This window comes from Biomphalaria glabrata, chromosome 1, assembly GCF_947242115.1.
Source record: "Biomphalaria glabrata chromosome 1, xgBioGlab47.1, whole genome shotgun sequence".
NCBI classification, from domain to species: Eukaryota; Metazoa; Mollusca; class Gastropoda; family Planorbidae; genus Biomphalaria; species Biomphalaria glabrata.
In genome coordinates, this window is record NC_074711.1 from 1,363,554 (window position 1) to 1,391,119 (window position 27,566).

The 27,566-nt window shown below is 33.7% G+C and overlaps 1 protein-coding gene and 1 long non-coding RNA gene across 2 annotated transcripts; one reads left to right on the forward strand and one right to left on the reverse strand.

Moving 5' to 3' along the window:
- Positions 1-86: 86 nt before the first annotated feature.
- Positions 87-12,460, forward strand: LOC106050996 (uncharacterized). The gene is made up of 3 exons (XR_001214788.2): positions 87-200; positions 980-1,087; positions 12,321-12,460. It is a non-coding gene; the product is annotated as an uncharacterized LOC106050996 (long non-coding RNA).
- Positions 1,732-27,566, reverse strand: LOC106050971 (chromodomain-helicase-DNA-binding protein 1-like). The gene is made up of 39 exons (XM_056042164.1): positions 27,422-27,566; positions 25,214-25,353; positions 23,648-24,050; positions 20,427-20,507; positions 19,210-19,259; positions 19,026-19,118; positions 18,505-18,660; positions 18,096-18,146; positions 15,878-16,011; positions 15,270-15,501; positions 15,061-15,161; positions 14,789-14,961; positions 14,282-14,409; positions 13,120-13,336; positions 12,664-12,753; positions 12,334-12,524; positions 12,030-12,218; positions 11,780-11,936; positions 11,227-11,379; positions 11,016-11,087; positions 10,754-10,903; positions 10,260-10,408; positions 10,056-10,155; positions 9,663-9,813; positions 9,193-9,311; positions 8,779-9,005; positions 8,472-8,614; positions 8,230-8,365; positions 7,949-8,099; positions 7,727-7,828; positions 7,326-7,619; positions 7,111-7,215; positions 6,818-6,996; positions 6,555-6,666; positions 6,254-6,408; positions 5,174-5,332; positions 4,484-4,597; positions 3,316-3,519; positions 1,732-3,215 (listed from the first exon to the last, which is right to left on the reverse strand). The coding sequence occupies exons 1-39, from the start codon at positions 27,425-27,427 to the stop codon at positions 3,062-3,064; spliced, it is 5,721 nt and encodes a 1,906-aa protein (XP_055898139.1). The 5' UTR covers positions 27,428-27,566; the 3' UTR covers positions 1,732-3,061.

Genomic DNA, 27,566 nt, shown 5'->3' on the forward strand with positions numbered 1-27,566 from the left:
GCTGTGGTGTGTGGGGCGCCTGGAAGCGAGCTATGCACGTGCGTTTTGTTGCCTTACGCGTCAGTGTCGGGGGGGGGGGGAGACTTGGCGGGGCAAATTAATGACAAATGTAGCGACGCCCGCAGCTGTTTCTTATAGAGCCATGGGGAGGTAATCATGATACGTGGAAGCAAGGGAGGAAACTGAAGGGGAAAAAAAAGGTAAGGAGCTGTAGACACAGATATTAAATAATGAAAAGACAAGAGTTACTAGTATCAATAGAGAATAACATGGAATGTTTTTAGAAGGAAACGCAGAGGTCCATAGCAAGGCATAAAGAATGAGATGCACAACTCAATTAGGAAATGACACTGCAAGAACAACCATTTACTGTTGAAAGTGGTTCCAGGGGGCAGACCAACTTAACTAAGCGAGTATAGTTCCAAGCAGACGACATTAGTATGTCATGTAATTGTATTTAAATATAAACATTGTTAATGTATAAATAGATGTAGACCTATTTAAGTGCTCTATGAGATGAAGCATAGTCTTTCTTCAACTGAAGGCGACCAGTATCGACAACACATGCTGGAATAATAATTATAGAAATTCTGAATACCTGTAGCTTACCTACAGCATCCGTTAGTCACTCACTATCTACTGCTTTATAAAGTTTTGTTACATTTGAATTTACTGTCTTGAAATGTTTCTGTAATGTTACTTTAAGTGTTTAATTAGGCTAAATCTCATTTCGTTTTTTGTTATAAATTTAATGGTAAATTCAGTTTCATATTGTAACAGATTTTTCATCACCTTAACTGGATTCTATAACAGCTACACAAAAGCACCTGTGTTTTAATTTGTGTGTGTGTGTTACTTTCCCTAATGTTTACAAAAACAAAAAAAAGAAACTCCACTTTGATTCTAAAATTCATTTGATTTGTGTAATATTTCAGTACCAGTACTATATAGCTATCTGAACAAGTTGTTTGTTCTACAGCTAATGCAAGTGTTTGTATGTACAAGTACCCCAGTAAATTAGAAACAGTTGGGGACCTGAAGACTTCTGAAGTGATTCTACAAGTTGCAAGATTCCAATAGCTCAAATGTAAGTCAACAAGATGACTTCTAGATCATTTTTATCTGTACTTTTTTCAAATGTCTACCACAACTATTACTTGTGTATCATGTGCACATTTCTGAAATCCATGTTGCTGTGAAGTGAGATTAACATTACTCTTATAATGGATTCAGATTTGAAAAACAAATAATGGAGACTTTAACTTACAAGTGACATCACATTTACTGCTGAACAATCTTTCAAATGGAGGTTGACATTTTGTTGATGTCTGTCCATACAGTAGGTACGCACTGTAACAGGTTTGACTTTCAAATCTATTCTACTATCTAGTAGATTCAAAGTTTCCTTTTCACACAACTTCAAAAAAAAAAAAAAAAAGGGGGGGGAATAAGCCAGCAATGGCTTCAGTTGATGTCAGCTATACATGGCTATGTACTACTTCACTTTCAGACCCAACTAGTGTGTAGAATATTTGACCAGTTCATGTGGATATATAGACTTGTGTTTTTTTAAACATTTTAAACAAAACATTACATTTATTTGTGTTAAGAAAAATAAGTTTTTAAGTCAATACCATTCCCAAAATGGTACTACATGACACCACAATATAATAATGTATATAATAATGTCATGTGGATACTAGGCACTGAAAGGAATCAATCAACAATTCATTTTGTGTTCTTTTGTATTTTCTTGTAGTCTGTTATTTACATTATGTACATCATAAGTCAACACACACACACACAGTCTATACAATCCCTGCACACAAGGGAAGTGACTCCCAGTTCATCAACAATTACATACAGATCTAAAAATCTAGCAAATAAAAAAAAAAAAAACCTAATACAATCACATACCCAGTGACGTTTTAAGTAGCACTCCCTCACACAATCTCACAAGTAGCACTTCCCCCACACACAATCTCACATCACAATGTCTAGCAGCTATTGGCCAGACAAAAAAAAAAAAAAAGGCGACTTATAAGTAGCTGAAATAGGTCATGACACATTAGGAGGGAATGTGTTACACATGTGCCACCATACAACTTCTGACACACACACACTCACAAAAAGAAAACTGATTTCAATGCTTGTGATACTTGTCAGCTACAATCAAACCTTACTAATCAAACAGCCAAACAAATGAAAATTTTGCAAAACAAAAAAAAACATGACAACAAAAGCAAGACTAATTGGCTACTTAACATTTCATGAGAAGAATGAACTACATCAAACAAAAACTTGGTCACAAACAATGTGGATGGGAAAGAAAAAGAGGGGGGGGGGGCGCTTGAACTGATCAGCTGATACCTTGAATAACCTTTAACCTTCCTGAGGTGAGCTTGTGTTGGGCAAAAAAAAAAAAAATATGAATGAAAACATTAGGGGAAAAAAACTTCAAAGTCAAGTTGTAGATGACAACACCACAGCACACAGCCTGGTCATTGACTTAATGCCACTGAGTTAGAACACCAGGTCGAAGGGTCATCTAGCTGATAACTTAAAGAGATCTTACCGAGTTTAAATTGAACAGAAGCTATTTTAATGATGAACATGTGCTTCTGATAGACCAGCCACATAGTCAAACTAACACTTGGCAATGAAGCTATAAAGTTTATAAAGTAAGTCAATTGAATGTGTACACAACTTGTGGGTAGACTTGACCGGTTGATAGTTTGATTAAAGGCTGTCCCAACACAACAGACATTAAGAGCAATCATATGGAATGTAGGGCATTCACTGACTTGTGGAGGTGACTTGCCTTCCTGCCAGTTAGTGAAACATTCAAACAAAGAAATAACCATTAGGTTTGATGCTAGGCTTTGAATACTTCAAGATATACATCTGCTAGCATGTGAAATTTCTCTAATTGCTCTGTGCTGTTTCAAGCCTTCTCAGTCTACTTGATTTCCAAGCCTACGTCAAGCCTTTGCTTTCTGACCTCTAGTTCTAATGATCACTAGATGTCACTTGTAGACAAGGAGTTGATGCCTAACTCTGGTCAGTGATGTGGAAAACTTGGAGGGGATTCACCAGGTGGTGGGGGCTGAGGAAACCTGGACTTCATTTCTAGCCTGGGATCTTTGTGAGCTCGTCTCTCCCAGTCTTCAGGTCTTTCTCCGCGCCGTTTTCTCTCTGCCATGTAGGGATGGTGGCTGCCAACAGAGAAAAAAAAATATATATTATTTCCATGCCAGAATAGTGACACATTGTACACAATGTAATAAAGCTCTATCCTGTACTAATAGACTATACCTATTAGAGCTCCAGTCATCAGCACTTCTTTCTCTGTTGTAGTGTTGATTAGGTGGCTGGACACCACTCTGGTCCCTGTAGTGGTTACCATATTCAGGACGGTAGTGGTCACCTCTGTGTTGGTCAGGCCTATAGCCTGCCCTGTGTTCATTTCTACCACGGAAATCTCTGTGATAATGTTGTTGTCCCTGCCTATCATTGAACCTGCAAAAGGAAAATCAATAGTTTAAAGAGCTTCTTTTAAAGTCAATATACCAAAGTGGTTATTTTGAAGTCAATATACCAAAGTGGTTAGTTTGAAGTCAAATTTCAAAGTGGTCCTTAAAAGTCAATATTTCAAAGTGGTTATTTTTAAGTCAATATTTTAAAGTCATTATTTCAAAGTGCTTATTTTAAAGTCAATAGATCAAATTGGTTATTTCCAGACAAGATCAAAGGAAGCTAGATTGAAAATGAAGCTTTGGCATGCCCAGACAAGCGTGTAGATAAAACATGTCATTCTGTATGTGCTTGTAGAGAGCTTAGACTTACACTATATTGCACTACTATCTACATAGTTCACAATGCCAGTGAGGAGCTGTCAATTTAAATGACTTGAACAAATATTGAACTAGAGAAAAAAAAAACCTCGGTCGAATTTACTATTTACTATTTCATTTTTTATACTTAAGTCAGAAAAAAAAAGAATTTAATTGACGTGTAATTTTGTTATTACTTTTAAATTCAAACACTACAAAAGTCAACCAATGTTGTAAAACATCCCCAGACCTAGTCCACAGACTTTCTCCTCCTCCTGCTAGCAATATTATCTAGACATGACAGCACTATGTGTCTCAGCGGACCAGAAGGCATTATACAAGTTCTAGTTGATATGAAATCTTATTCTTCCTGTTGAGTTTTGTTTTTCTTGTAAATAACCCTACATCAATCTTCTAAAAGAATAATTTAGGCTCTTAATGGAAGGAAAACTGGCATTAATTGGGCGCAACATACAACTATTGACAACTAAGGGAAAAAGCAAAACCAAAAATGTATTGACATAAAAGGCAAAAAACAAAACGGAAGCAAAGATAAAAAAAAACAATACTACTAAAACAACATACAACTGAGTCTGTAATTGCTAATCAAAGCCAGTAAAACAGTTTTAATGTAAGTTGCATGTATTCACCTGTAGTAAGAATCTTTGGACTCGGATGTGGCTCTGTCTCCACGCTGTGCCTCGTGATGACTAGTGTAGGATGGGTGGGGGTGGGGATGGCGGTTGTATGTGTTGTTATCATATCTGTGAAGACGAGACAAGACTACATTCATGCTACAAATACTAACGTGAAGGATCAAGACATAGTTAGGTGTCAGTGAATGCTTTACAGACGACAGATTTAGAAAAAGTGAAAACTTAAAAGATTAACTGCACATAGTGCTATGAATATAAAGTAATGAGGTGATGGCTTGGCATGTGTTTAGACATGCATAAAGCTGAAAACAAGTTGGTCCAACAAAAAACTGGGTCATACAATAAACAACAGCACAAGGCTTGGTACAACAAAATACAGTGACCAACTAAATTTCTTGACTTGAATTGTTTCTAAACCAGCATTTCTCAGTTATCTTTTCCTTATTTCTATTCCCTAGTCAAATATTCGTTTCCCCTAATTCATCAATAAAACTGTTGAGTAATGTCACCACCATTTGACTTTGCAAAGTACCAACTTAAGGTGAGAAAGGCTGATCTAAAGATCCAAATAAAATGTAATAACAGTGAACTACAAACAAAAGGATACACAAAATGGTGAAGATAAATGTCAATGATACACTTGTACTACAACATTAGATTACAACAAATAAAAAGTCTATTCACCTGTTACGTGTAGCATCTTCTGTTCGAGACAAAGGACTGGCCAGTGTCCAGGAATTACTTGGACTGACACCACCCTGATCAGGGACATGTCCATCTTTACCATTTCCTGGTCGATGGGGATGAGCAGTTGGGTTTCTTGGATGATGTCTATTTACAAGGCTAGCGAAGAAAAAAATATCTGAATAGACCGGAACACACATGATTGAGATCAAACATCAGTTTCACCATCCTTATCCCAATGAGATCAAAAATCAGTTTCACCATCCTTATCCCAATGAGATCAAACATCAGTTTCACCATCCTTATCCCAATGAGATCAAACATCAGTTTCACCATCCTTATCCCAATGAGATCAAACATCAGTTTCACCATCCTTATCCCAATGAGATCAAACATCAGTTTCACCATCCTTATCCCAATGAGATCAAACATCAGTTTCACCACCCTTATCCCAATGAGATCAAACATCAGTTTCACCAAGCTTATCCCAATCACCTGGTTTATGCTACATTTTCATTCATTACGAGTTATAAAAAAAAAAGTTAATATTTGGCATCACATTCACATGAAATTAGAAATCAAAGTTAAGAAATTTCTCATGGAGGACATAAAAAAAAAAGCAAGTAAATATTAACAAAACAATAGAATCTATTTCATTTCTACAAATAAAATTCTACTTTTGACCAAAAAAAAAAATTTCATTTTATTTACTTTAAGGATCTGAAAACTGAATCCAACTAAAGAGAAGATTACTCAGATAAGACACTCGTCAATGTCACTGGGACTAAGAGCGAGCTGGGTTAGAGCATTGGCTTTCATCATAGTAATCTTCTGTCAAGTTTGGGGAGAGAAAAAAACAAAGCTAACTCCATTCTTGGCAGTGGGTTCAACAGGAAAGTTTATTGGAGTTGGTGGATATTGACAGTCAGTGCATACAACAATGTAAACAACTAAAAAAAAGGAGGACAGAAGAAAAGCTGATTGCTATCAGTGTGACATTAGAACTAGATTAGAGAGAGCTATAGGTAAGAAGAAACGCAAGCTCAAGGAACTGAGTCTGGAATAAATAAGAGCTCTTACTTGTCTTTATGCTGTAGAGGATGAGATTGCTGCTGTGAGGGGTTGTGGTGATGATGGCGATCTGGCCTATGGGTGGCCTTCTTGTTGGAAACATCTTTCTCTGATTTGTCCAAACTTCTTTTCATTTGATGATTTTTGAGCTTTGAGTCAGTGTCCTACAAAATCCAATTGATTATTAGAACCTTATACAAAATATTAATTGATGACTTAAAAGACTCTATTAATGACCAACCTGATTAATAAAACGCCTGGCTAATGGATTAATTCATTACTACTATACTGCTCAGTAAAATAATATTACCTCTTTTTGATCCTGTTTATCATTCTCTCGTTTTTTACAAGCCCCTTTATAAAGTTTTCGAAGTTTGTTGTGATTCAATGTGGTGAAGTTGGAGACAAACAGCCACAGGCTACTACAAAAGACAATGAGTCCAGTCATTACATGCTATTTTATTTGAACTATTGGTCAGGTCATTACTTACTACTTTATTTGAGTGAAACTATTGGTCAGGTCAGTGGTATAAATATTTAGCAACTTCCTTAATTTCAAAGAAATCCACTTACTCTCTCCAGAACTTGATTTTTTCAGGATCTGACAATTCTTCTATACATGTATTGATGTGATCTCCTAGTTTCAGGAGAATACTTCGGATAAAAGCAACTTGCTCTTTCTCACTTAAACTTTCATCAGGTTCACTCAGCTGTTTGAGAACTTTCTTCAGGGGCCTCATCTTCTCTTTACACTAGGAGGATAGTGTACATCAACATGTCAATTTATTTCTTAAACATGACTTGAATTATACTAAAATTATACTAAAACATTTACCAAAAAGCTACTTGAAAACATAGGCACAGACCTCATCAAAAACTTTGCTCTCCATCTTAGGTCTCTCTTCTTCCTCAGCTTCGTCAGCTATTTCTTTAGGTTCTGATGATGCTGTGTAATGCATAGGACCTGGCTGCTAAAGGAGTACATGTTATTATGATAAGTCTCTGATAAGGTAGTAAAGAAGTAAAACTACATGTGTACTTAAGTTCAATAATTAGCACATGTATTGAAGTCAGCATCTACCTTTTTCTTGCCTTTACTTTTCACTGGTTTCTTATCACTCTTCCCATCTTTTGGCTGTTTTTTAGCAGACTTTCCCTTCGCTTTGGCCCCAGACTTGCCATCCTCTGAGTCCAGTTCTAAATCACTAATATCTGAGAGCTCATTCTCTTTCTTGGACTCACTTGGCGTCTGTTTTTTCTTGGTGCCACTATCATTGGTGGATTTTTTCTCTTTATCCTCAGAACTACTGGAGTCATCTTTATCTATGATTTCTGCCTTGGATTTGGGATTCCGCTTGCGTGCTTTGGATGGTTTCTATACAAAATAAACATTAATCAATGAGTAAAGAAACTTCCAAATAAATGTAGCTTTCTAATCCCAATAAGAGTATGTTGACATTATTCTCACTGAAGGCTACTTACATTTGGTGTAGTAGCAACATCTTTCTTCATGGCCTTCAGAAGATAGTCAACTCTGGTTTGTAAATGTTTAGCCTGAGGTTTTAATTCTCCATCTGGAAGAATCTGTAGAAAAAACATGGAGTCCTCAGTCATCAACCTGTATCTCCAAGCAATTAGAGACCTACATAAGCAATGTACAGTAGTAACACTAAGTTAAGCAGCAAAACTAAACACTAATTTTACCCTGTCAGACAATCCAAGACTCTCATCCATTTTGATAGCCTCCCAGCTTCCTATTCCATATTCATAGATGCCTTTCAACAATGCACTGTCATCATCAATGTTCCAAAAACAATCCCAGTGAACCTTTTTAACCGGTTGACTTAAGCGCCACCTAGCAGGAAATTTTAAAAAACAACGGTTATTGCGTATATATTTAAAACACCAACAGTTATTGCGTATATATATATATTTCAAACAATCTCAATGCCTTGAAGATTAACCAGGCCATTAATCAAACTTACTTTTTCCTTTGCTCTTTATCTTCTGGCATGGCTTCAGCTAACGGCTTTAAATCTTCCTCAGCTTTCAATAGAGCCTGTGCATTAATTGTAACACTGGCTATTTTGAAGGAAGGACCTTTGTGGGATTTCTTGCCAGCTAATACAACCAAAAAAAAAATAAATAAATATAAAAATAGACATTACAAAAAAAAAAATTATATACAATTGATCTGATATAAATTCTAAATCAGACTAGAACTCACCTTCTGTGCCTGGAGCTTCTTGAAGTTTCTGATTATGTTCTCTCAGTGCATCTTCACAAGCTCGTTTTAAATATTCAGCCAAGCGACGCAGATCTGCTTCACTTTTCTCTTGAAGTTCTGCATCTTCAGCAATGGCATCCAATCTTAACAAAATACATTTCACTGTCACATTGTTACATAAAATCTAAAGCACTACAAATGAAGTGAGACTGCATCATTATGTTTCCATGTCTTGAATCTAAATTTTTGCTTAGCATAAAGTGATGACATTACAAACAACCCTATTCAGTGAGATTAAATTGCTTACCTTTTCAATGGAGCAGGAAATTTTTTGACACTTTTGACAAAGCGTCTTATTTCAGCATTCGAAAATCCCTTGACACCATCTTTAGCAGCACCTCGTGGACGACCTCTTTTACGAGGCTGGTCATCCTCTTCCTCCTCCTCTTCATCTTCACTGCCTTCGGACTCTGACTGTCCCTTCTTTCTACGCTTCTTCTTATTGTCTTTATCAGAGTCATAGTCTACTTGCAGCTAAGATCACAAAGGATTTTGGAATTGGACATTTGAATGGCTTGCAAAGAAATAGGACATAAACAAAAACTTGACTCAAAAAGAAATAGGACATAAATACTTGTCTCACAAAGAAATAGGACATTAACAAAACTTGTCTCACAAAGAAATAGGACATAAATAAACAAAAACTTGTCTAACTAGTCACCTGTTTAATTGTTTTTCTATTCCTAGGACCTAATTCAAGACCCAACATTTTTTGATTTCGTTCTTCTTCTTCTAGTTTTTGTCTGACATCTTCTGGAATGATCTCATCCCAATCTTTCCCTGGAAACGTAAAGATGGCAAAGATTATATAATTGTGTATAAAACTATAAATAGTTACAGAACTCAAATGTTTTTTTACCTTCACTAATCTCTATAGTCTCTTGTTTTCGGTTAGAAAATGAACTTGTAGAAATACTCAGTCCTAGTTAATAGTGTCTCCATTTAAAAAAAAAAAACTTATGCTAAATAAAAAAAAAATTTTTAATTTTGTGTTCAATCATGTAAAAATGACAACACTTGATTCTATGAATGGGACAAAAAAACAGCTTTAACCACATTGCTATTAGGAAACGTCTAGATTTGCCTAAAACAACAATTTTCAACACATCTCTTCACTACAGTGATAAATACCTTCTTCAGTAAAACTGGCTCGTGAAGTTTCTGTTTCTTCTTCTAGATTGCCAAAACTGGCCACTTTAAACTGTGACAGTAGTTCATCCCCTACGGTGCTGACTTCTGTCTCATGCTCTTCTGCTCTATTCAAGATATCATCAATGTCAACCTAGTCAAAACATAAGGACTTGTTAGTAGACTCTTGCACCCTAGCATTACATCAAGTTAATCTAAACATATTGACTGAAAACCTTATTTGACAATTGGGAACTCCATTTACTCATTCAATGTAATACGGCTATTTTTCTATACTCTATTCTAGTCACACTAATTAACACTGACTACAAATATGAAGACTTCCCCAAGATAATGGTCAAAGTCTAACGTGTAATGAGACAGTAACATAATTACTTGTTGTTCTTCCTCGTCATCATGCTCCTTCTCTTTGAACAATTCCTCAGCCCCAAACTTGAGGATAGCACACAGCTCTTCTTTACTAAATGGTACAGCACTGTGGAGAGAGAGAGAGACTAGCGGTCAGATCAACACACAATCATTGAACAAAAACTGGCTGAGCTCATATTTGGTCAGGTAGCTATGGACTAGTGAAATTACCTTGATGGTGCTGATCCTCTATCCAACACAGTTCTGCCAGTAGTGTCCATCCTTTGAATGACCAAATGATCTAAAACCATTTTTTTCTTGGCACTTTCCACAATCTTTTCCTCAACAGTAGAACTTGTTACGAGACGATACACACTCACCTGTTGGAAAGTTGAAAATCTAGTTAAATCAACATTTTCATTCCAAACTTGAACTAAGGTTATTTTTGTATATCACAAGGTTATATTTGTACACCACAAGGCTTAGGCTTTATTCAAAAATTGGAAAAAAATATTTTTTTTTGAGGCATTAAACAATAAATAAAGGCAAGAGCTAATGTATGTGGTCAGCCCATGCCATCAGTTCATTTGTAACATACAGGTTAGTACCAGTCTTGTCAGACTTGGTCTTGGAAAACAAATCCAAGTAGTCTTTGAAGATCACAAACAATATAATTCATTTTACATTCGAGTTTTTCCTTAACCTGAAAAGCCTACTTCCCTCACCTGTTTGGTTTGACCAATACGATGTGCTCTAGCTTGAGCCTGCAGATCATTCTGTGGGTTCCAGTCACTGTCAAATATAATCACAGTATCAGCTGTAGCTAAGTTAATACCCAGACCTCCAGCTCTTGTTGACAATAAGAAACAAAAATCCTGGAAAAGATTGACAATAAAATGTCTTAAATTTTCAGTTACACGAAGATATAGTGATATATTCTTTTGTATTCCTAAATGCTATTTCTTACACCAGTTTTTTTTTTCTTACCTGAGAGCCTTCAGCATTGAAATGGTCCAAGGCTTGTTTTCTTAAATCTCCTCTGATAGTACCATCCAATCTCTTGAAATAAAATATTTAGATCATTTATATTAGTTTGTAAGGTTATATCACACTAACTACATTCAAATCTATTTATACCAGTGTATAAGGCTATACCACACCACCTAAATAAAAAATTTATTTGGGGCTAAATAATTACCTGATACTGGAAGTGCCGACACTGGAGGTACTCTGCCACAATATCCAACATGCGCACCATTTGAGAGAAGATGAGGACACGATGCCCAGTCTCCTTCAACCTGACCAACAATTTGTCAAGTAGCAGCAGTTTACCACTTCCTTTCAATAGAACCTGGACATCAAAGTCAAAGTTTGATAGAATAAGTCAGCAAAAAACTTTTGTATATATCTAATTGTCTTTTAAGTTTCACATTGGGTGAGTCATTAATGACACATCTTTTATTACAGTAAACATTGTTGAATTTATAACAATACAAGATTTAACACAAGATCTGTCTTTCAGATCTTTCAACTTGGAGATCACAGATTTGACTGGTACTGTTACAACAGAACCTGGGTCATCAATACTAAGTGTAAAAAAACAAACAAAAAAATTTCCCTAGCTTGCCAAGTGTGTTAGCTTTCATAAGTCAGTCTGTTTTGTCAGTCTCTGTTTCTATTCTATTTATGACATATGACTTATGACCAATTTCAATATGCCAGTAAGTGGACAAAATTAGAAATTCCCTCACCTGGAGTTTATCTTTGAGTTGTGGTTCCACTTCCAATGGAACAACAAGGTGAGCATGATTAGCACATTTCTTCAGCTCCATCATGATATTGGCAAATGAGGAAACATTCCCACGCAATCCTTTTATTAATGTTCGGAATTCTCTTTTCAATATGGCCCTGTATATAGACAAACACTGCCAATTAAAGTCACAACTAATTCCTGTCTACAAACTAAGATTCAAATAATGAACATCATTGCAATAAATTTACCTGTAGTAAGTTTTCTGCAATGAAGACAATTCAACACGTAAAATTCTTTCAGTTTTAGAAGGCAGTGATTTTTCCACATCTTTCTTTACTCTCCTCAGTAGATAGGGTTCAAGCTGTTTGTGCAAAGACAAAAAACCTTTACCTTCTTCTTTGGAGTGTTTTTCTTCAAAATCTGGCCAACTATCAAATCTGTAGATAGAGGTAGAGCAATAAATCACTAAACTGATTCAACATACTCAGCAGATATTCATAATACTAATTTGTTTTTGTTTGTTTATAAACTTATTCCAGAGAATGGACTTACACATTGGGCATTATAAAATGAAGAAGTGACCAAAGTTCTTTCAAAGAATTCTGTAAAGGTGTGCCAGTTATAAGTATCCTATGATTGGTATCAAAGTTCTCCAGGGATCTGTACAACAAAGAATCATCATTTTTTAAGCGATGAGCTTCATCAACACCTAGAAAAGCCCAAGACTCTGCAGCTAAGAATGACTGTCAAGAAAGAAACACTGCATTAGTACAACCATTCTTATGAGAGTGATTAAATATTACATAAACATATTAGCGGAAGATTTAACAACTTAAGCTATGAGGGGATGTAAGAAGAATTCTAAAATATTTGCACACTTACTTTATCTTTCAACAAAATTTCGTAAGTCGTAATTAAAGCATTAAACTTTAATCTTTTATTGCCAGGATGCCTCCATTCTTGATCTCTGATCTGTTTAAGACAAGACACACATGTAACAAACATACCACTGCTAAACACATGATTAAACTAAGACCAATCACTAACTCTTATAAAAAAAAGTTTTTGAAATAGCAATTCCCTGACTATTTGGACCATTTATTTAATGGCTTAATTTATTTTGCTCATTATTTGAAATGCTTATAGCAGCACAACAATTTCCATATCAGTTTAAATACTTACTCAACTGAATTAGCAATTTAGCAATCAACAATTAAGAAATGTATTAAACAAATTAAGAATTTATTTTTTTTCAAATATAGTTAATGATATCAAGAAACTAATGAAACAAGAAGGTAACTAGAGACATTAAGTCTTGCTCATAAATCAAAAACTCACCACTCCACGACTAACTACATCTCCAATGTATATAATGACATTCATCTCCGGCGCCCATTTCTCAAACTCTCTCTGCCATGCTACAACTGTTGACAATGGGACTACCAGGAGATAAGGTCCATACAGGTGGTAGTGGTTGAACAAATGGGAGATAAAACTGATGATCTGAATGGTTTTACCCAAACCCATCTCATCTGCTAGAATCACAGAATGTTCCCTGTACACATCAAATTCATAGTTAGTTAACTACCATTAGAATGGGCATTGAAACAAATAAACATTCAAGGAATATTACAAGCTAACATTCAAGAAAATATATAAAAAAGGATTCTATTAATTTCCATTTGATATCTATTGAGTTAATCTTGAATGCTCAATTCATTCACCAGATATTGACTAGTTCCACCAATAGCATTTTTCACATAATAAACAGAATGTTTACATTCTAAATGAAAAGACTAGTTCTAATTATGTTTAGCAGTGACCTTTGTATACTCTAAATTACACAGAACTTGGCTTGTCATTCTTGTAAAAAAAAAAATTATTGAGGGTCGCAACGTATTATATTTAAGCTCAGACAGTTTTGGTTAAAAAAAAAACAGTGACTTGATCAATTAAACTTTTCCATGATATTAAAAAAAAAGTGTCAGTCTTGGAATGGAGATGTCTCCATTAAGTCTCTTGAAACAAGCAAAATGACTAAAAAAAAATATTAAAAATACTTTAAAAAAAAAGCAAATTCCTCTTTTATACCGCTTATAGAGCCATTATTTTGTTCTTAACTAATTAAATATTAAATTTAAAAAAAAACTTTTTACCTCGCCCCATTCCTCCCCCACAAGAGAAAAATCCTGGTTAACGAATGCATAAATAGGGCCTACATACTTGACATAGTCTGTTGTTCAAGTTAAGAATTGTCTAGTCCTCTAGACAAATTTAAATAATTTTTTTTATACTTTGAAAAATTTTAAGTCAAACTAGAGTTTTCACAGTGTGGCCAAAATCTAGTAATTCTTGTCCCAATAATGAACTGTCAAATTTCTTGAAAAATTATTACAGATCCATGTTCAGGTTTTTCCACCTATCTGGGTTTTTTTTTAGTCCATGAATTAGCAAGCTCTATGGAGTAATTGTAAAAAAGGAATTGTGTCTGGGCACTTACTTGCACCAGGAGTGAATCAACCAGTTCAGACCATCCAATTGGTAGTCTCTAAGTACTAAGTTATCCACTCCTCCAATGTAAGGGGGCTGAGACTTGAGTGGTATAAACTTTGGTCTCACCTTTAACACCTGTAATGGTCAGAATAGAAAGAGAATGATCAATGGTCAGCACAGAAAGAGAATGATCAATGGTCAGCATAGAAAGAGAATGATCAATGGTCAGCATAGAAAGAGAATGATCAATAGTCAGCACAGAAAGAGAATGATCAATGGTCAGCATAGAAAGAGAATGATCAATGGTCAGCATAGAAAGAGAATGATCAATGGTCAGCATAGAAAGAGAATGATCAATGGTCAGCATAGAAAGAGAATGATCAATAGTCAGCATAGAAAGAGAATGATCAATGGTCAGCATAGAAAGAGAATGATCAATGGTCAGCATAGAAAGAGAATGCATCCAATCTCCATCAGTTCCAGCAAGTATACTAAGAGTAGAAAATGAACATACTTTTGTCAACTTTGTTGGTATACATTGAGATTTGTTCCTGGCCAGATATTTATCAATGTGACTTTGAAACAATTTGGAAGCAAGCTCTCCATCTTCCCATGTACACTCTGAGTATGGCAATCCATTCCACTTACACATATAATCTGCAGTGCCATTGGTTTCTTTACGATGACCTACGATAGTAAACAAGAAAGTCTTGTTAGTCTTTTGAGTATAATAGGACAAACTGATATCGTTAAGACAATTACATCAATTAAATCTCATGTACTTACTTATTATTCTTTCTACATTTTTATGAGACTCTGTCAGATCTTGCATCATTTCCTGTTGACAGTCATAATATTCTACATCTTCTGGAGTGGCATTGTCTTTCCTGGAATCAAGACCAAGTGACACAAAAAATGTAGACAATAAATCTTAGTTTACATCAACACTAGATAGATCAAATGTCTACCTTACAGTAAAAAAAAAATGTACTGACCAGTCACGGATTTCATTTTCTCTTTTCATAAAATTTTCCAATTTCTTGATGCCATTGACTTTCTGCTCCCTCAAAGATGCTTCAGTCTCCCAGGTGTTATGGATGTGGGACCAGCCCTTCCATTTGATTAAATAGTGAGTTTCTTTTTCCTCTTTCTCTCCTTCCTTTAAAGGGCTCAAGTTTGGATCACCATTTTCTCTGACATTATACAAAGTGGTCTTGTGACCTGTGGCTGAAACAGAGATACAGTAAACACTAAGACTAGATCTACTATTTGATTGAAACAGATACAGTAAACATTAAGACTTGATCTACTATTTGACTGAAACAGAGATACAGTAAACACTAAGACTTGATCTACTTATTGACTGAAACAGAGATACAGTAAACACTAAGACTGGCTGGATCTACTAATTGACTGTAACAGAGATACAGTAAACACTAAGACTTGATCTACTAATTGACTGAAACAGAGATACAGTAAACACTAAGACTGGCTGGATCTACTAATTGACTGTAACAGAGATACAGTAAACACTAAGACTGGATCTACTAATTAACTATAAGTATATAACTTATAATACATAGAAACAGACATTGCTACTAACCTCCTTTTTTCCCTTGCCTTACTTCCAACACTCTCTCAATAGTTTCTCTGTTTTCTTCTTCCATATCAGCCATGGGAGTAGCAGCTTCAATGATGTCATCAGAGTCTGTTGCTTCATCAGTGTCTTCTTTATAACTACACAGAAAAACAAAGAAAATGGAGCATCAGTACAAAAACAATGCAGTGACAAAATTTTAGTCCTAATTAAAGATGAGATGACACAAATAGAGTTAAAAAAGCTAGAAAGTAAAAAAAAAATGTAAATGAAGCATATAAGCGAAAAATGTAGAAAAAACTTAATGGCACAATTACCCACATACAATAAAACATCACAATTATTTCTAGTTACGTCATAATACAGTAAAACATCAAAAGTAATCAAAGTCTATGGATCATTTTCTCTTTGATGACTTTTGTTAAAAGGACTACTATTTGAAATTTGTCCAATGATAATGACACATTGTGGTGAGATGGTCTAATAATGCTGAAAAAATTGAAAACATAACATCTAGAAACATTCAAATACAACACACTGCCAAGAAGGACAAAAAATGTTAAAGAAAAGAATGATTTGATTACCTTATACAATTACATTTTTTTAAATTTTTTGGGGGGATTGGGGGAGTATGGACTTGTGAGTGCTTTAAATCAATTGCTAGGTTTTCTATGCTTAGTCTTAAGTGGAATTAGTTGCAAGAATACTAGAAGCATCCTCAAATTTAGCAAAGGGATAACTGATTAATATTATTTTTTAAATTTGAAGTGGGCAGCTAACCTATACTCTTTAATACAACCATTTTTGTAATAATAAATTAGCTGTTATTAGTTTTATTTCACAATGTGACCTTTTAAACATGTACATAAAAGATTGAACAAGAGTATATTTTAAAAAAATAAATATAAATAAAAAAAATCTGCTAGCAAATGCCTAACAACAGAACTTGTCTTTAAATTTTCATGTGTCTACTTTTGACCACTGCTAAATCAGAAAAGTGTGAAAAAAGTCAAATTAAACTCTGTTAACTGTAACTTGAAATCTGTCTTTACTATAAGTATGCATATGCATTAAGTAATTAAAATTATAAATGAAATGCACTATTTATTGATTTGTTATTATATATTAATTTTATCAGCACATGATCTTGTCTAGTAATTATTTAAATAAAGGGACATAATTTGATCCAGTCAACTATAAAGTGAAAATATAATAGAACAATTAAAATATTAGAAAAATTTACAAATTTTTCTTCAAGAAGTGAAAGGACTAGGACAAACTGTGGAGTTAAGTGACAAATATGTATGTATCAAAGATTAACTCCAACTGTGTGAAACAAAGAAAATAAATTCAAAAACATTCAGTTGTTTTTAAGTGTTCTATTTTAGGAACAATACAAAAAACAGAAATGGAAAAGTGGTTTGAGTGCTGGGACAAGTCCCAAAAAGCCCGTGGAGTCTGGGAGCGCATGAGGCGCCCTGACTGCACTTCCCCGTGGTGGAGGCTGTCCAGGCCTGAGCAAGCTATTATAGCACAGTGCAGGACAGGCCATTGTCCTGTTGGCTCATATTTCTCGTGGCTATGGCCAAATTTCGATTCACGGTGCCCTCGCTGCGGGGAAGAAGAGGAAACCGTGCCTCATATTCTGTTTGACTGCCCCAGACTTGCTGATCTCCGTCTCGACAGGTCTGGGAAACCCAAAATTCTCGACCTGTATGGCGACATTCATGCACTACGCAAGACAGCAGGGTTTCTGTCCAGGGCTTTTGCAAGAGAGGATTTGAGCCTCTCAAGCCCTCACTCTAATGGAGTTTGATGATGATGATGATTTTAGGAACTATTAGTAATATTTTTAAAATAACATTTATATAGGGCTATGGTCCAATTTCTTTTGTGGACCAGTGGGGAGAGGGGGTATTTGGGAGAATGTTTTCAGTGCTGCCTTGTCAGACAGGTACTTCTTTATTTTACTAACGGATTGATTTGCTCTCATTGTGTCTGTAAAGAAAACGTCAAACACTAGAATATTGTTTACAAATAAGACTTAATTGTACCCAACACAAAACTGTAGGAGATCCATTACACAATCAAAGTTTTGGTACTATCACTGTAGGAACATGTCAATGTACAAGTGTACTAACCAGGCCTACAAAAGTGCTATGACATGGGTGCTAGCTGTGCTGTTGGAATAGACAGCAAGAAAATACCACCCCCCCTTTCTTACCTAACCGTCTTTCTAGAACTTTTTGTTCTGGCTGGACGATTATACTGGCTCCTAGATTTAAACAAACAAACAAATTTGTTTCTAAATATTTTGTCAAGAGATTAAAATGTACACTCTCCATCCCCTCACATAGAGCTTGATTTTTTTCTTCTTTTTTCACTAAATTAGATCTATTCATATTAATGTCATTACTGGGGCCATAAGCAAAGGTTAGTGTTATGTTTCTTAGGTGGTACTAGAAAGTCACTAATACCTAAGAAATAACTCCTATTAGTTTTCATACAATCTGGATTATAAACTGGAAGAAAAGTTTTGGAGACTTCATTAAACTTGACAATGCTATCATGCTACAAAGTTTTAAACATGCTTCTATAAACACAAATACTTAAGGTATGGAAAACTGAATTACCTAATCTTTTGTGCAGTTTTCCTTTGTGGTATTGGTCTACTGTAGGAATCACTATCCTCTGAAGACTCAGATGATGACAAGTTTTTGGTCCTTCCTTTAGTTCTACTGGCAACTTTAGAAGAGCGTCTTTTGGCAACTCTTGTGGGAGGGCGAACTCTGGAAAAAAATTTTTTTTTGGGTTCCCTTTGATCACAATAGTAGATATGCCAAAACCAAACTAAAAAAAAAAAAGCATTTTGTTTTCCCCATCAATGTTCCTGTTCCTCCTCAGTCCAATTATTTTCATAAATGTGAAATGAGTACAACATTAATGTGATAAACATACACAGACACGGTTCTTAAATGTATTGTATTTAATGCTTGTATTTGAGCTAATTATTTCCTAATGAAGTTCTATTTTTTAAACAACCAAGAATACTAAAATAAAACTAAAATTACTTTGTTTTTTGTCTAGATCCATTTTAAACTTAAGATATGCTGAACAAAAAATAAATCATTTTAACATGTTAGTGTTGAGTTACCGTCTGGTTGATTTAGGTTTGAAATCCTCACTGCCACTACTTTCTTCATCACTGTCATCATTGTCGTCATCCTGACTTTTCCAGTCTTCAGACCTGTAGGATAAAAATGATCATGTAATACCACAAGCTAAGAAATGAGAATGTTCTAGACAACTTGTAGTATACATACATTGTCTCAACTTACTCTCTTCTCCTTCTACCTTTCCTCTTTTCACCCTCACTGTCACTGGGATTCTGAAAATACACATTTCACATTAGAATGACTTGGTCTCAAAGCACATTCCTACCTAAGGACAAGCTGATTTCATCATTTATGACCTAGAAGTTGGTGTGGTGGGGAGCCACTGTGTTTTGTCTGAATCCACACTAATTACAGAAGATAGTTCTTTAGCTTCTAAATAGTTGGATACCAACCTAATTACTGTCACATCTTTGGATTGCATGCTAGCCCTAATATCTCATACATCTAAATCAGTGCCACATCTTAAAGCAATAGTTATCTTATTTCTTCTTCTTTCCTGTAACAATAACAGGTGTTGGGAGAGGGTGCCATGGTGTGAGTATTGGGGCACTACGGTTAAATCTTTTACACTTTTGCCACTGTCACTCTGCATTGAACTCAAAAGTCTATGCTTAAATAAATAGGTCTCACTTTTACTCAACAAGTACTGTGCCTTGTAGAACAGTTTTCATAAACGCCATTCAATATTCTATTACATCCAAACCAACTTAGCTATTCATTATTAACAGGTATGTAGAGACATTGTATGGCTGTTAATGGGTGTCACTTGTACAAAAGTCTATTCATGTGAAGGACATTGCTTTGCTGTTTCACAGAAGCTTTGTTAAAAAGTGTAATAAACCTAAACTTCTTGTATTTTTCTTGCAGAATCTTCCTTTGTCAGTTAATAAAGGGTAATAGTTTTTTTAATGGGTCAGGAACAAATGGGTTAAATCAGTTGACACAAATCATCTTTCATGTTTTATGTCTACTATAATACCTCTATAGTTGCTGGTCATGGTCTCAGTTTCTTCAGAGCTGATACAAATACGGAGTATGTTCCACTATGTTCCAATGCTTAGGTATGTCACTTATCTCACTAGTAAATAGTTTTTATTTAATTTTCCCCCTAATACTAATTAATTAAATATGGCCTTCCACTGCATCTAGATTTTAAATCAAATAGCCATCTTTTGTTTAAATAAGCTGGAATTTTTTTTTTAATTTATTTATTTCATGAGATCCAGAATTTTAATTGAAATATTGTACTGTATTTACAGATATTTAATTCTTAACAAAAAGAACTACATTCTATCCGATATCTAGCAACAAGCATACATTTGCAGAAAGTAAAGCATATATATACAAATGATCCTATTCTGTCCTATTCTAATACTCACCCCTACATTGTATCTGACCACCTCTCTTCTTGATCTACCAGAGCGTCTAATGCCATAGAGATCTGGCTTCTGATCCCACTCCTGTAACAGTTTATGTTGAAGTAGACAAATCAAAATTCACTATAAAACAAATTGAATATTCTTCCTACAAATCAATGTTTGTTGTGGTAATGGCCTACAGAACATTTCAACACAAGAGGCACTTTATAATATTGATAATGGAGAAACAGATTATTAATTGCTTTTGTATAGTTCAACTTCCATTCTCCAGAAGCATGCTTGCTGCCCGCTTCAACAATCTTTTGTGGACATTTGAGGGGAAGAGGTATCTGGGAGGTTTCCAGCTGCCTTTAGGCACTCAGTAAATAATTCAACTCGAGTCAAACTAACAAAAAATTTCTAATCAAATCATTCCAGCTTGAGCCCCTCTGGTAGCCAAGAAGTTTTTGCGAAACATCCTACATTGGAAGGGATGATTACAGAACAGAGATAAGGTTAACGAAGGAGAAAGCATTTTCTTGCTATCATCAACATGCTGAAAACACTGACAGTACCAAGTTGGCAGACACACAAACCCTACAAACGTTTGGTTAACAGGAATGAATTCCAAGGAATAAAACAAAAATGAAGGCAAACAAATATAATTATATGTAATTTCCAAAAATATCTAGCATAAGGTAAAATTAAAACTGATTACGCAATTACATTTTACTCAGCTCATTTAATTTTACGTTTCATTACATCTTGTTTGAATATTACTCATTCAACATTTGAGATTGGACGTAGATTTCAAAGTGTCTAAAAATTATTTGTTTTAAAGCTCTAAAGCATCTTTCTCAGCTAAGAACTAATTTTATTGATTCTTGTGTTGTCAGGTAAAAAAAAAAATTTTGCAAAATTTCATCTGAATCCAAGATTGGGTGTCAGAGAAATAACTTGTACGCACTTTTGTCAGACAGAGTTGAGATACAAGCTTTGTAAAAAAAAATAAGCAAAGTGTTCCATTCAATACTCAGAATGGGCAAAGTGTTCCATTCAATACTCAGAATGGGCAAAGTGTTCCATTCAATACTCAGAATGGGCAAAGTGTTCCATTCAATACTCAGAATGGGCAAAGTGTTCCATTCAATACTCAGAATGGGCAAAGTGTTCCATTCAATACTCAGAATGGGCAAAGTGTTCCATTAAATACTCAGAATGGGCAAAGTGTTTCATTCAATACTCAGAATGGGCAAAGTGTTTCATTCAATACTCAGAATGGGCAAAGTGTTTCATTCAATACTCAGAATGGGCAAAGTGTTTCATTCAATACTCAGAATGGGCAAAGTGTTCCATTCAATACTCAGAATGGGCAAAGTGTTCCATGAAGGAAAAGTTAGGGAAACACTGAACTACACAACAAATATAGACTTGTGACACAAAGGGGCTTGCAGGTGTAAAAAAAAACTTCAAAGTCACAAGATCCCCAACTATCAAATTTTGTCCAACAGGTACGTTACCAGGTAAAAAAAAAAAAAAAAAAGATGTCAAGAGAAAAACACTGGGAAAAGATCAAATAATACAAAGTAAAAATAAAAAAATATGCTTAATTGCCTAATTCTCTATATTAGGTTTATCTCCCCTTAGCTTAGTACATTATCTAAATAAAAACTATATAAATTAATTACGACTTATTAATTAACTAATAGGTTGATTCTTTTTATTGAATCATGTATTGTGTCACCAAGCATAAGCTATTCTGCAAAACTTGATGATGAATGGATGAGTAGAAGTGATCAAAAATTTGATTGCAAAAATCCAAGCATACAAAAAAAGATACAGAGTGAGTTAATATAAGCTCTGTCATAAATGAATAGAGGAGCAGTAAAGGTGGCAGTAGGCAGAGTGGAATGGAGACACTTGATCACCATGTGACTTGTGATGCTAAATATCTTACATGCTACAAGTCAAGAAATCAGAAGATTATTCAAGAGTTTTTAAAGAGAAACTTCAACTATAGATAAGTTTCATAAGTAATGTAAGAACAAAAAAAGAACATAGTTCCATATGCTAGGAAAAATTTGGACAAGTGCATAAGAGCATGATATGGGTTGCCTGAATCACCAGGAAAAACTACTTGGCAGTGTTTCAAGCTCGGTATGAATCTTTTAATAAAAAAAAAAAAATAAATAGAGGATTGTGCACGGATCAGTTGGTAACTTCCTGTGTTGATTAAAATTCACCCTATTATTAAATTTTGACAGGACAAAAGCCGACAAATGTTTTTTTCACCTGACACTATCCCATCAATTTCCCATAATAACTTTTTTTTTTTAAATTAATTTTGTATAGTGCATCTTTCATAGCATACTCAGTGCACTATGGTCCAATCTCTTTTGTAGATGGGGCGCTCAGCAAACACAACTCTGCCAAATCAGGATTCAAATTCGAGTCAATTAGATAGGCAGCCAAGCGCCACTCATCCCAATTTTAAATTTTGTTTTAGGTTTCAGATAATTTATCATTATTCCAGGAGACCACTGCAACTTTGTGAATAACATTGGAACTTTGTGAATTACATTGGAACTGGACTAAGATGTACTGTTAAAAGAAAATATTTCCATCAAAGGAAATAAAACATTTTGTTAACCATAAGGAAAACGAAATTGTGAAAGCTAAGTTAAAGTTGATCAAAAATTAATTTCTGTTCTGATCATATTTTCAAAGACAGTTGTAAATTTGCAAATACTAAAACCAAAAAAAAAAAAAAATTTTTTTAAATTAATTTTTGTTTCTATCTACTTCTATGTTTGTTTTCGAAATGGATCCAATTTTTTTTTATAGCTATTACTTCAGTAACTAATCACATGGGTGACATTAACAATAAATACAGAACAGAGTTTAGGAACATCGGCACAATTTAGGCCATGTCGTGCACGTAATCCTTTAAGGATCACTCTCCCTTTACATAACAAGGGCTAACTTCTATACAGTTAAATCATACAGAACAGAACACTACCTTTTTTAGTGATGATTTCTTCAACAAAGATTGAATTACTAAGGTAACCAATTCCTTTGTCTATAACTAACTAAACCTTTTTGAAAAAAAAATATTTTTTTGTAAATATTTAAATATGAACACTAAATTTAAACATTTTGTTTTGTCACCAAAATAACTAAATTTGAAAAGCAATGGCAGAAAAAAACAATAAATAATTGTACTAGGTAAAAATAAATCTTACGTCTTTTAATTCTCTGATTGCGGAGACTCGTCTACCTCCACTACTTCTGGTTGTTTCATTATCACAGGTGTCTTGGGAGTCAGTGTCAAAGAGTGCTCGCTTGATGTCTGATTTGCGAGCTTCCTTCTTCGACTGCGCTTTCCTCCCTTCATCATTTTCATCATCAGAAGAATCAGCTTCAGAATTAGAATCCTTTTTCTCTTCACCACATTCTGAGTGCGAATCATTTTTTTCAGATTCAACATTGTCATCAGAACTAGAGTCTTTCGATTTTTTATCCTCTTCTTCATCATCGTCGTCGGTTAAATTTGTTTGCTTTGAGAGTTCAGTTTCGTCCTCAGACGAAGAAATGTTTTTGTTTTTCACATCGTCATTATCTGCATCGGAGTCAGAACTTGAGCCGCTGTAATTAACAAATATAAAATCATGTTAATGAATCATTATCTTTAACTAAGACATTTTTAAAAATTAGCAGCAAAGTATAATGTTATATGATTTCATATTCAGTTCAGCTCACATCTGAAAAACTGAAAGAAAATAATATTTTTAAAAAAAATAAGCTTTATAAAACAATTAGTAAATAAATGAACTAAGTCAAAGACACAAAAATCTCTTGAAAAGCTACCATAATATCAGTTATCGTCACTACGTCACATGACCTATGTTTTCTACAACTACTTTTCCCCATTGTATTATTTTTTACATAGACGAAATAAAAAAACTGCCAATAGGAAAATCTGCTGGTAATAAAATGAAAAAGCTGGGGAAAAAAAATGGTATTAAAATAATAGAATTTGTATACCCTGCTACAGTTTAACAGAAATGATCTTTTTTTTTTTTAAATATAGTAATATGTAGGAAACTATGATATGGAATTAATTATGTACACATTTTATTAATTCCTTCAAAAGTGTACCATCAAATTTATGGAAAAAGAAGAAAGCATGCCTATTTAATGTAAATGCTTATCAACAACTGCTCATAATAATAATAATCTTTATTATCCATAAAAAATTGTTTTACAATTTGCGCTTTACACCAAAACATAACAATAATAATAAACAATTATTTATTTTAATAACGCTCAAAATGTTCACATCAAATAGTCAAAGATATAAACATAAGTTTTTATATTAATATTTTTAAAATGGTTAACAAACTATATGGTGTCAAATTTTTTTTAAAATCTTGATTTATTATTTCACAAAATAAAATGCGCAAGTTCTAAATTTTCTAGCAATCTATTCATGTGTGTTTATAATTCAATAAAATGTTGACATTTTCCAATATTTTAAATGTTATAACAAACATCAGTTTATCTTGAAATATAACAAAACGAACAAAAACATATAAATAATATTCTTAAAACTGCAGGCTTCATTTTTTTTTAATTTATTTTTCTCATTATAAATTGTAGCATCTAGGCTTATATATAATGTATATCTTTGGATATAGGTGAGAGAGATTCTAACTTGTAAATTATATTAAAAATAAATACTTTAATTTGCTTTTAAAGACGTGATATACCAGTATACATGAAAAAGACAGGCGCTTAAAAAATCTAACCTTGATTCAGACATGGAATCTTCAAGGCCATTGCCTATAAGGTGTGAATGTCGCTCCGTTTCTAAATCGTCACTAGCCTTACTCTTGCTACTGGGCCCAAATAAGGGAGTAGTCAGGTCAGGTAGTGAAGATAGCCCTACCTGTTTGATAAAAACATTAGTAGATTAAAAGTACCCACAATATATTCATTTATGTATTACTTAGCAAAGAATGTCTCAATGCTGTCGGGCTAACACCATAACAACAAAAAACAAGGAAACAAGATCCAAAGCTCTTTTGTTTACAACAATACAATATACCAAAAGACAATTTTATGTTAAAACGTTGTCCAAACCCATAGCCCATGCCATAGGCTTATTTCAGAGTGTTTCAATAGCATGTTTTTTTTTAAAGTCAACATTTCTTTTTCAATGATGAAAAAATTTCATTAATCAGATGAGAATATAAAAAAATGCTTATCAAGATAATATAAATGCTAAAAGTTGTTTAAATGAACTAAATATGCAATACAAGCAAGAGAAACCACTTTTTAAGCATTACATTATTCAAGACTTCTAAGAAGTTAACACTGCTAAGAAAATTCTAAGTTCCAATTTAGCCACAAAATAGCAAAAATGGGTCCCCTTTAAAATCGGATAAAAACATTTTTTTTTTACTTTACATAGCATAGTAGATGAAAAAATGTAAAAATTTTAATGGAACACATTCAATTATGCATGGAAATTAGCAAATGTTTAGTGCCACCCTCCTTTGAAAAAGGCATTTGTTCAGAAACACAATTAAGCCTATGTAAAAGAAAACCTGTTAAAAAATGTTTTATTAACAGTTTTTTTAAGAACCGGGTGAAACGATGTAATGTCAGCAGCCTATGTACATACAGATAATAACTTTATATTTAAAAATTATTATTTTTAGAATTGTTAATTAAATAAGATTACCCTCTATAATAGAGCTTTGAGTAAAACACTCATTTACAGACCGTTACTCTACTATTAAGTAGTCTAAATATATGCATGTAAAAAGTACAAACAAGAGCTAATAAATAACAAAATGTATATAAAGAAATTTTTTAAATATTATGCAATTGTTATTTTTTTCTAAAGAGGGAATTGTACAACTGACGTCAGATGAAAAGAAATGATTATACCCTAAAAGCTCAACAAATACAAAGCAGATGCCTTTAGCTACTCTATAATTGTAGTAAAGCAACTAGAGGTTAAAAAGTATTAGATTTAGAGCAACAAAACTTTAAAATTACATTAAGTGATATTGGTTTTAAAAGATAATTGCTTCATAGCAAAGAACAAGTGCTAAGTTTCAAGTGATTTTTGTGAAAATGGGTACCCCATGAAAATTCTCCAAATAAAGGTCAAATGAAAGTCATACAGATGGGGATTATAAATAACTATGAATAACGCTGAAACACAATTAATTACTAGTGAATAACTTTGATTTATTGTTAAATTCCCTGAAAATCAAACAAGATAGGCTTAAGAAGCTGTCAAAATTTATCATCTTATTTTCTTTTTCTTTAACATTAGAGTCATCTGAAAATACCAATTCCTACAATAAAAAAAAAGAATTTGGATAATGGAACTTTTACAACAAAAGCTTTGAACTGTAATTAAAATTGATTAAAAACTAAAAACAAATCAAGGAAATACATGATTCAGTAAAAATTACAAGTTACAAAAATGTCAATATGTTCACCAAGTAAAAAATATGCATAAGTGCTATAATAATCATTTTCTATGCTATTTTTTAAATATTGGGCATGTTAATATAACAAATTGACTTCAATCAGGGGTTTAATTAATTAGAAAGTCTTGTCAATAATTAAAAACCTCGCTAGATTCTGTTCAAGATTAAGATTTTTCAAGATGGCGGCTTTGAATAAAAGCTATTATTTGTAAAAGTAACGCGCATTCCAAAGGAATTATTTTATTACTACATAATGAAAATTTATTAATTTTTTTCACTGATAATACTTTTCACTCAAAGCAATTAAAAGAATGTAAATACGGCTGAAAGGAAAGTTGCTTTAAATTTTTTCCTAGATTCTAAGAACTGAGTTTTTAAACATTCACTGATTTAGGATTATCAAAAATCCGATTTTTAATTTCCATTTTACATAAAATATTTTGTTTCCTATGACTCTGCGACTGACTTCAAAACAAACATCGTAAAAATATAAACAAGATTACGTACATCCATAAAAGGTTATGTTCTCATTACGTGTCTAAATGAGCGAAACGCTGTCATTTTAGTGTGGACAACACAAATTAAGCACAACAAATATGGCCGCCATTTTCAACTAATAGTGTGTATGTGATAGCATATTAGAAGTGCATTG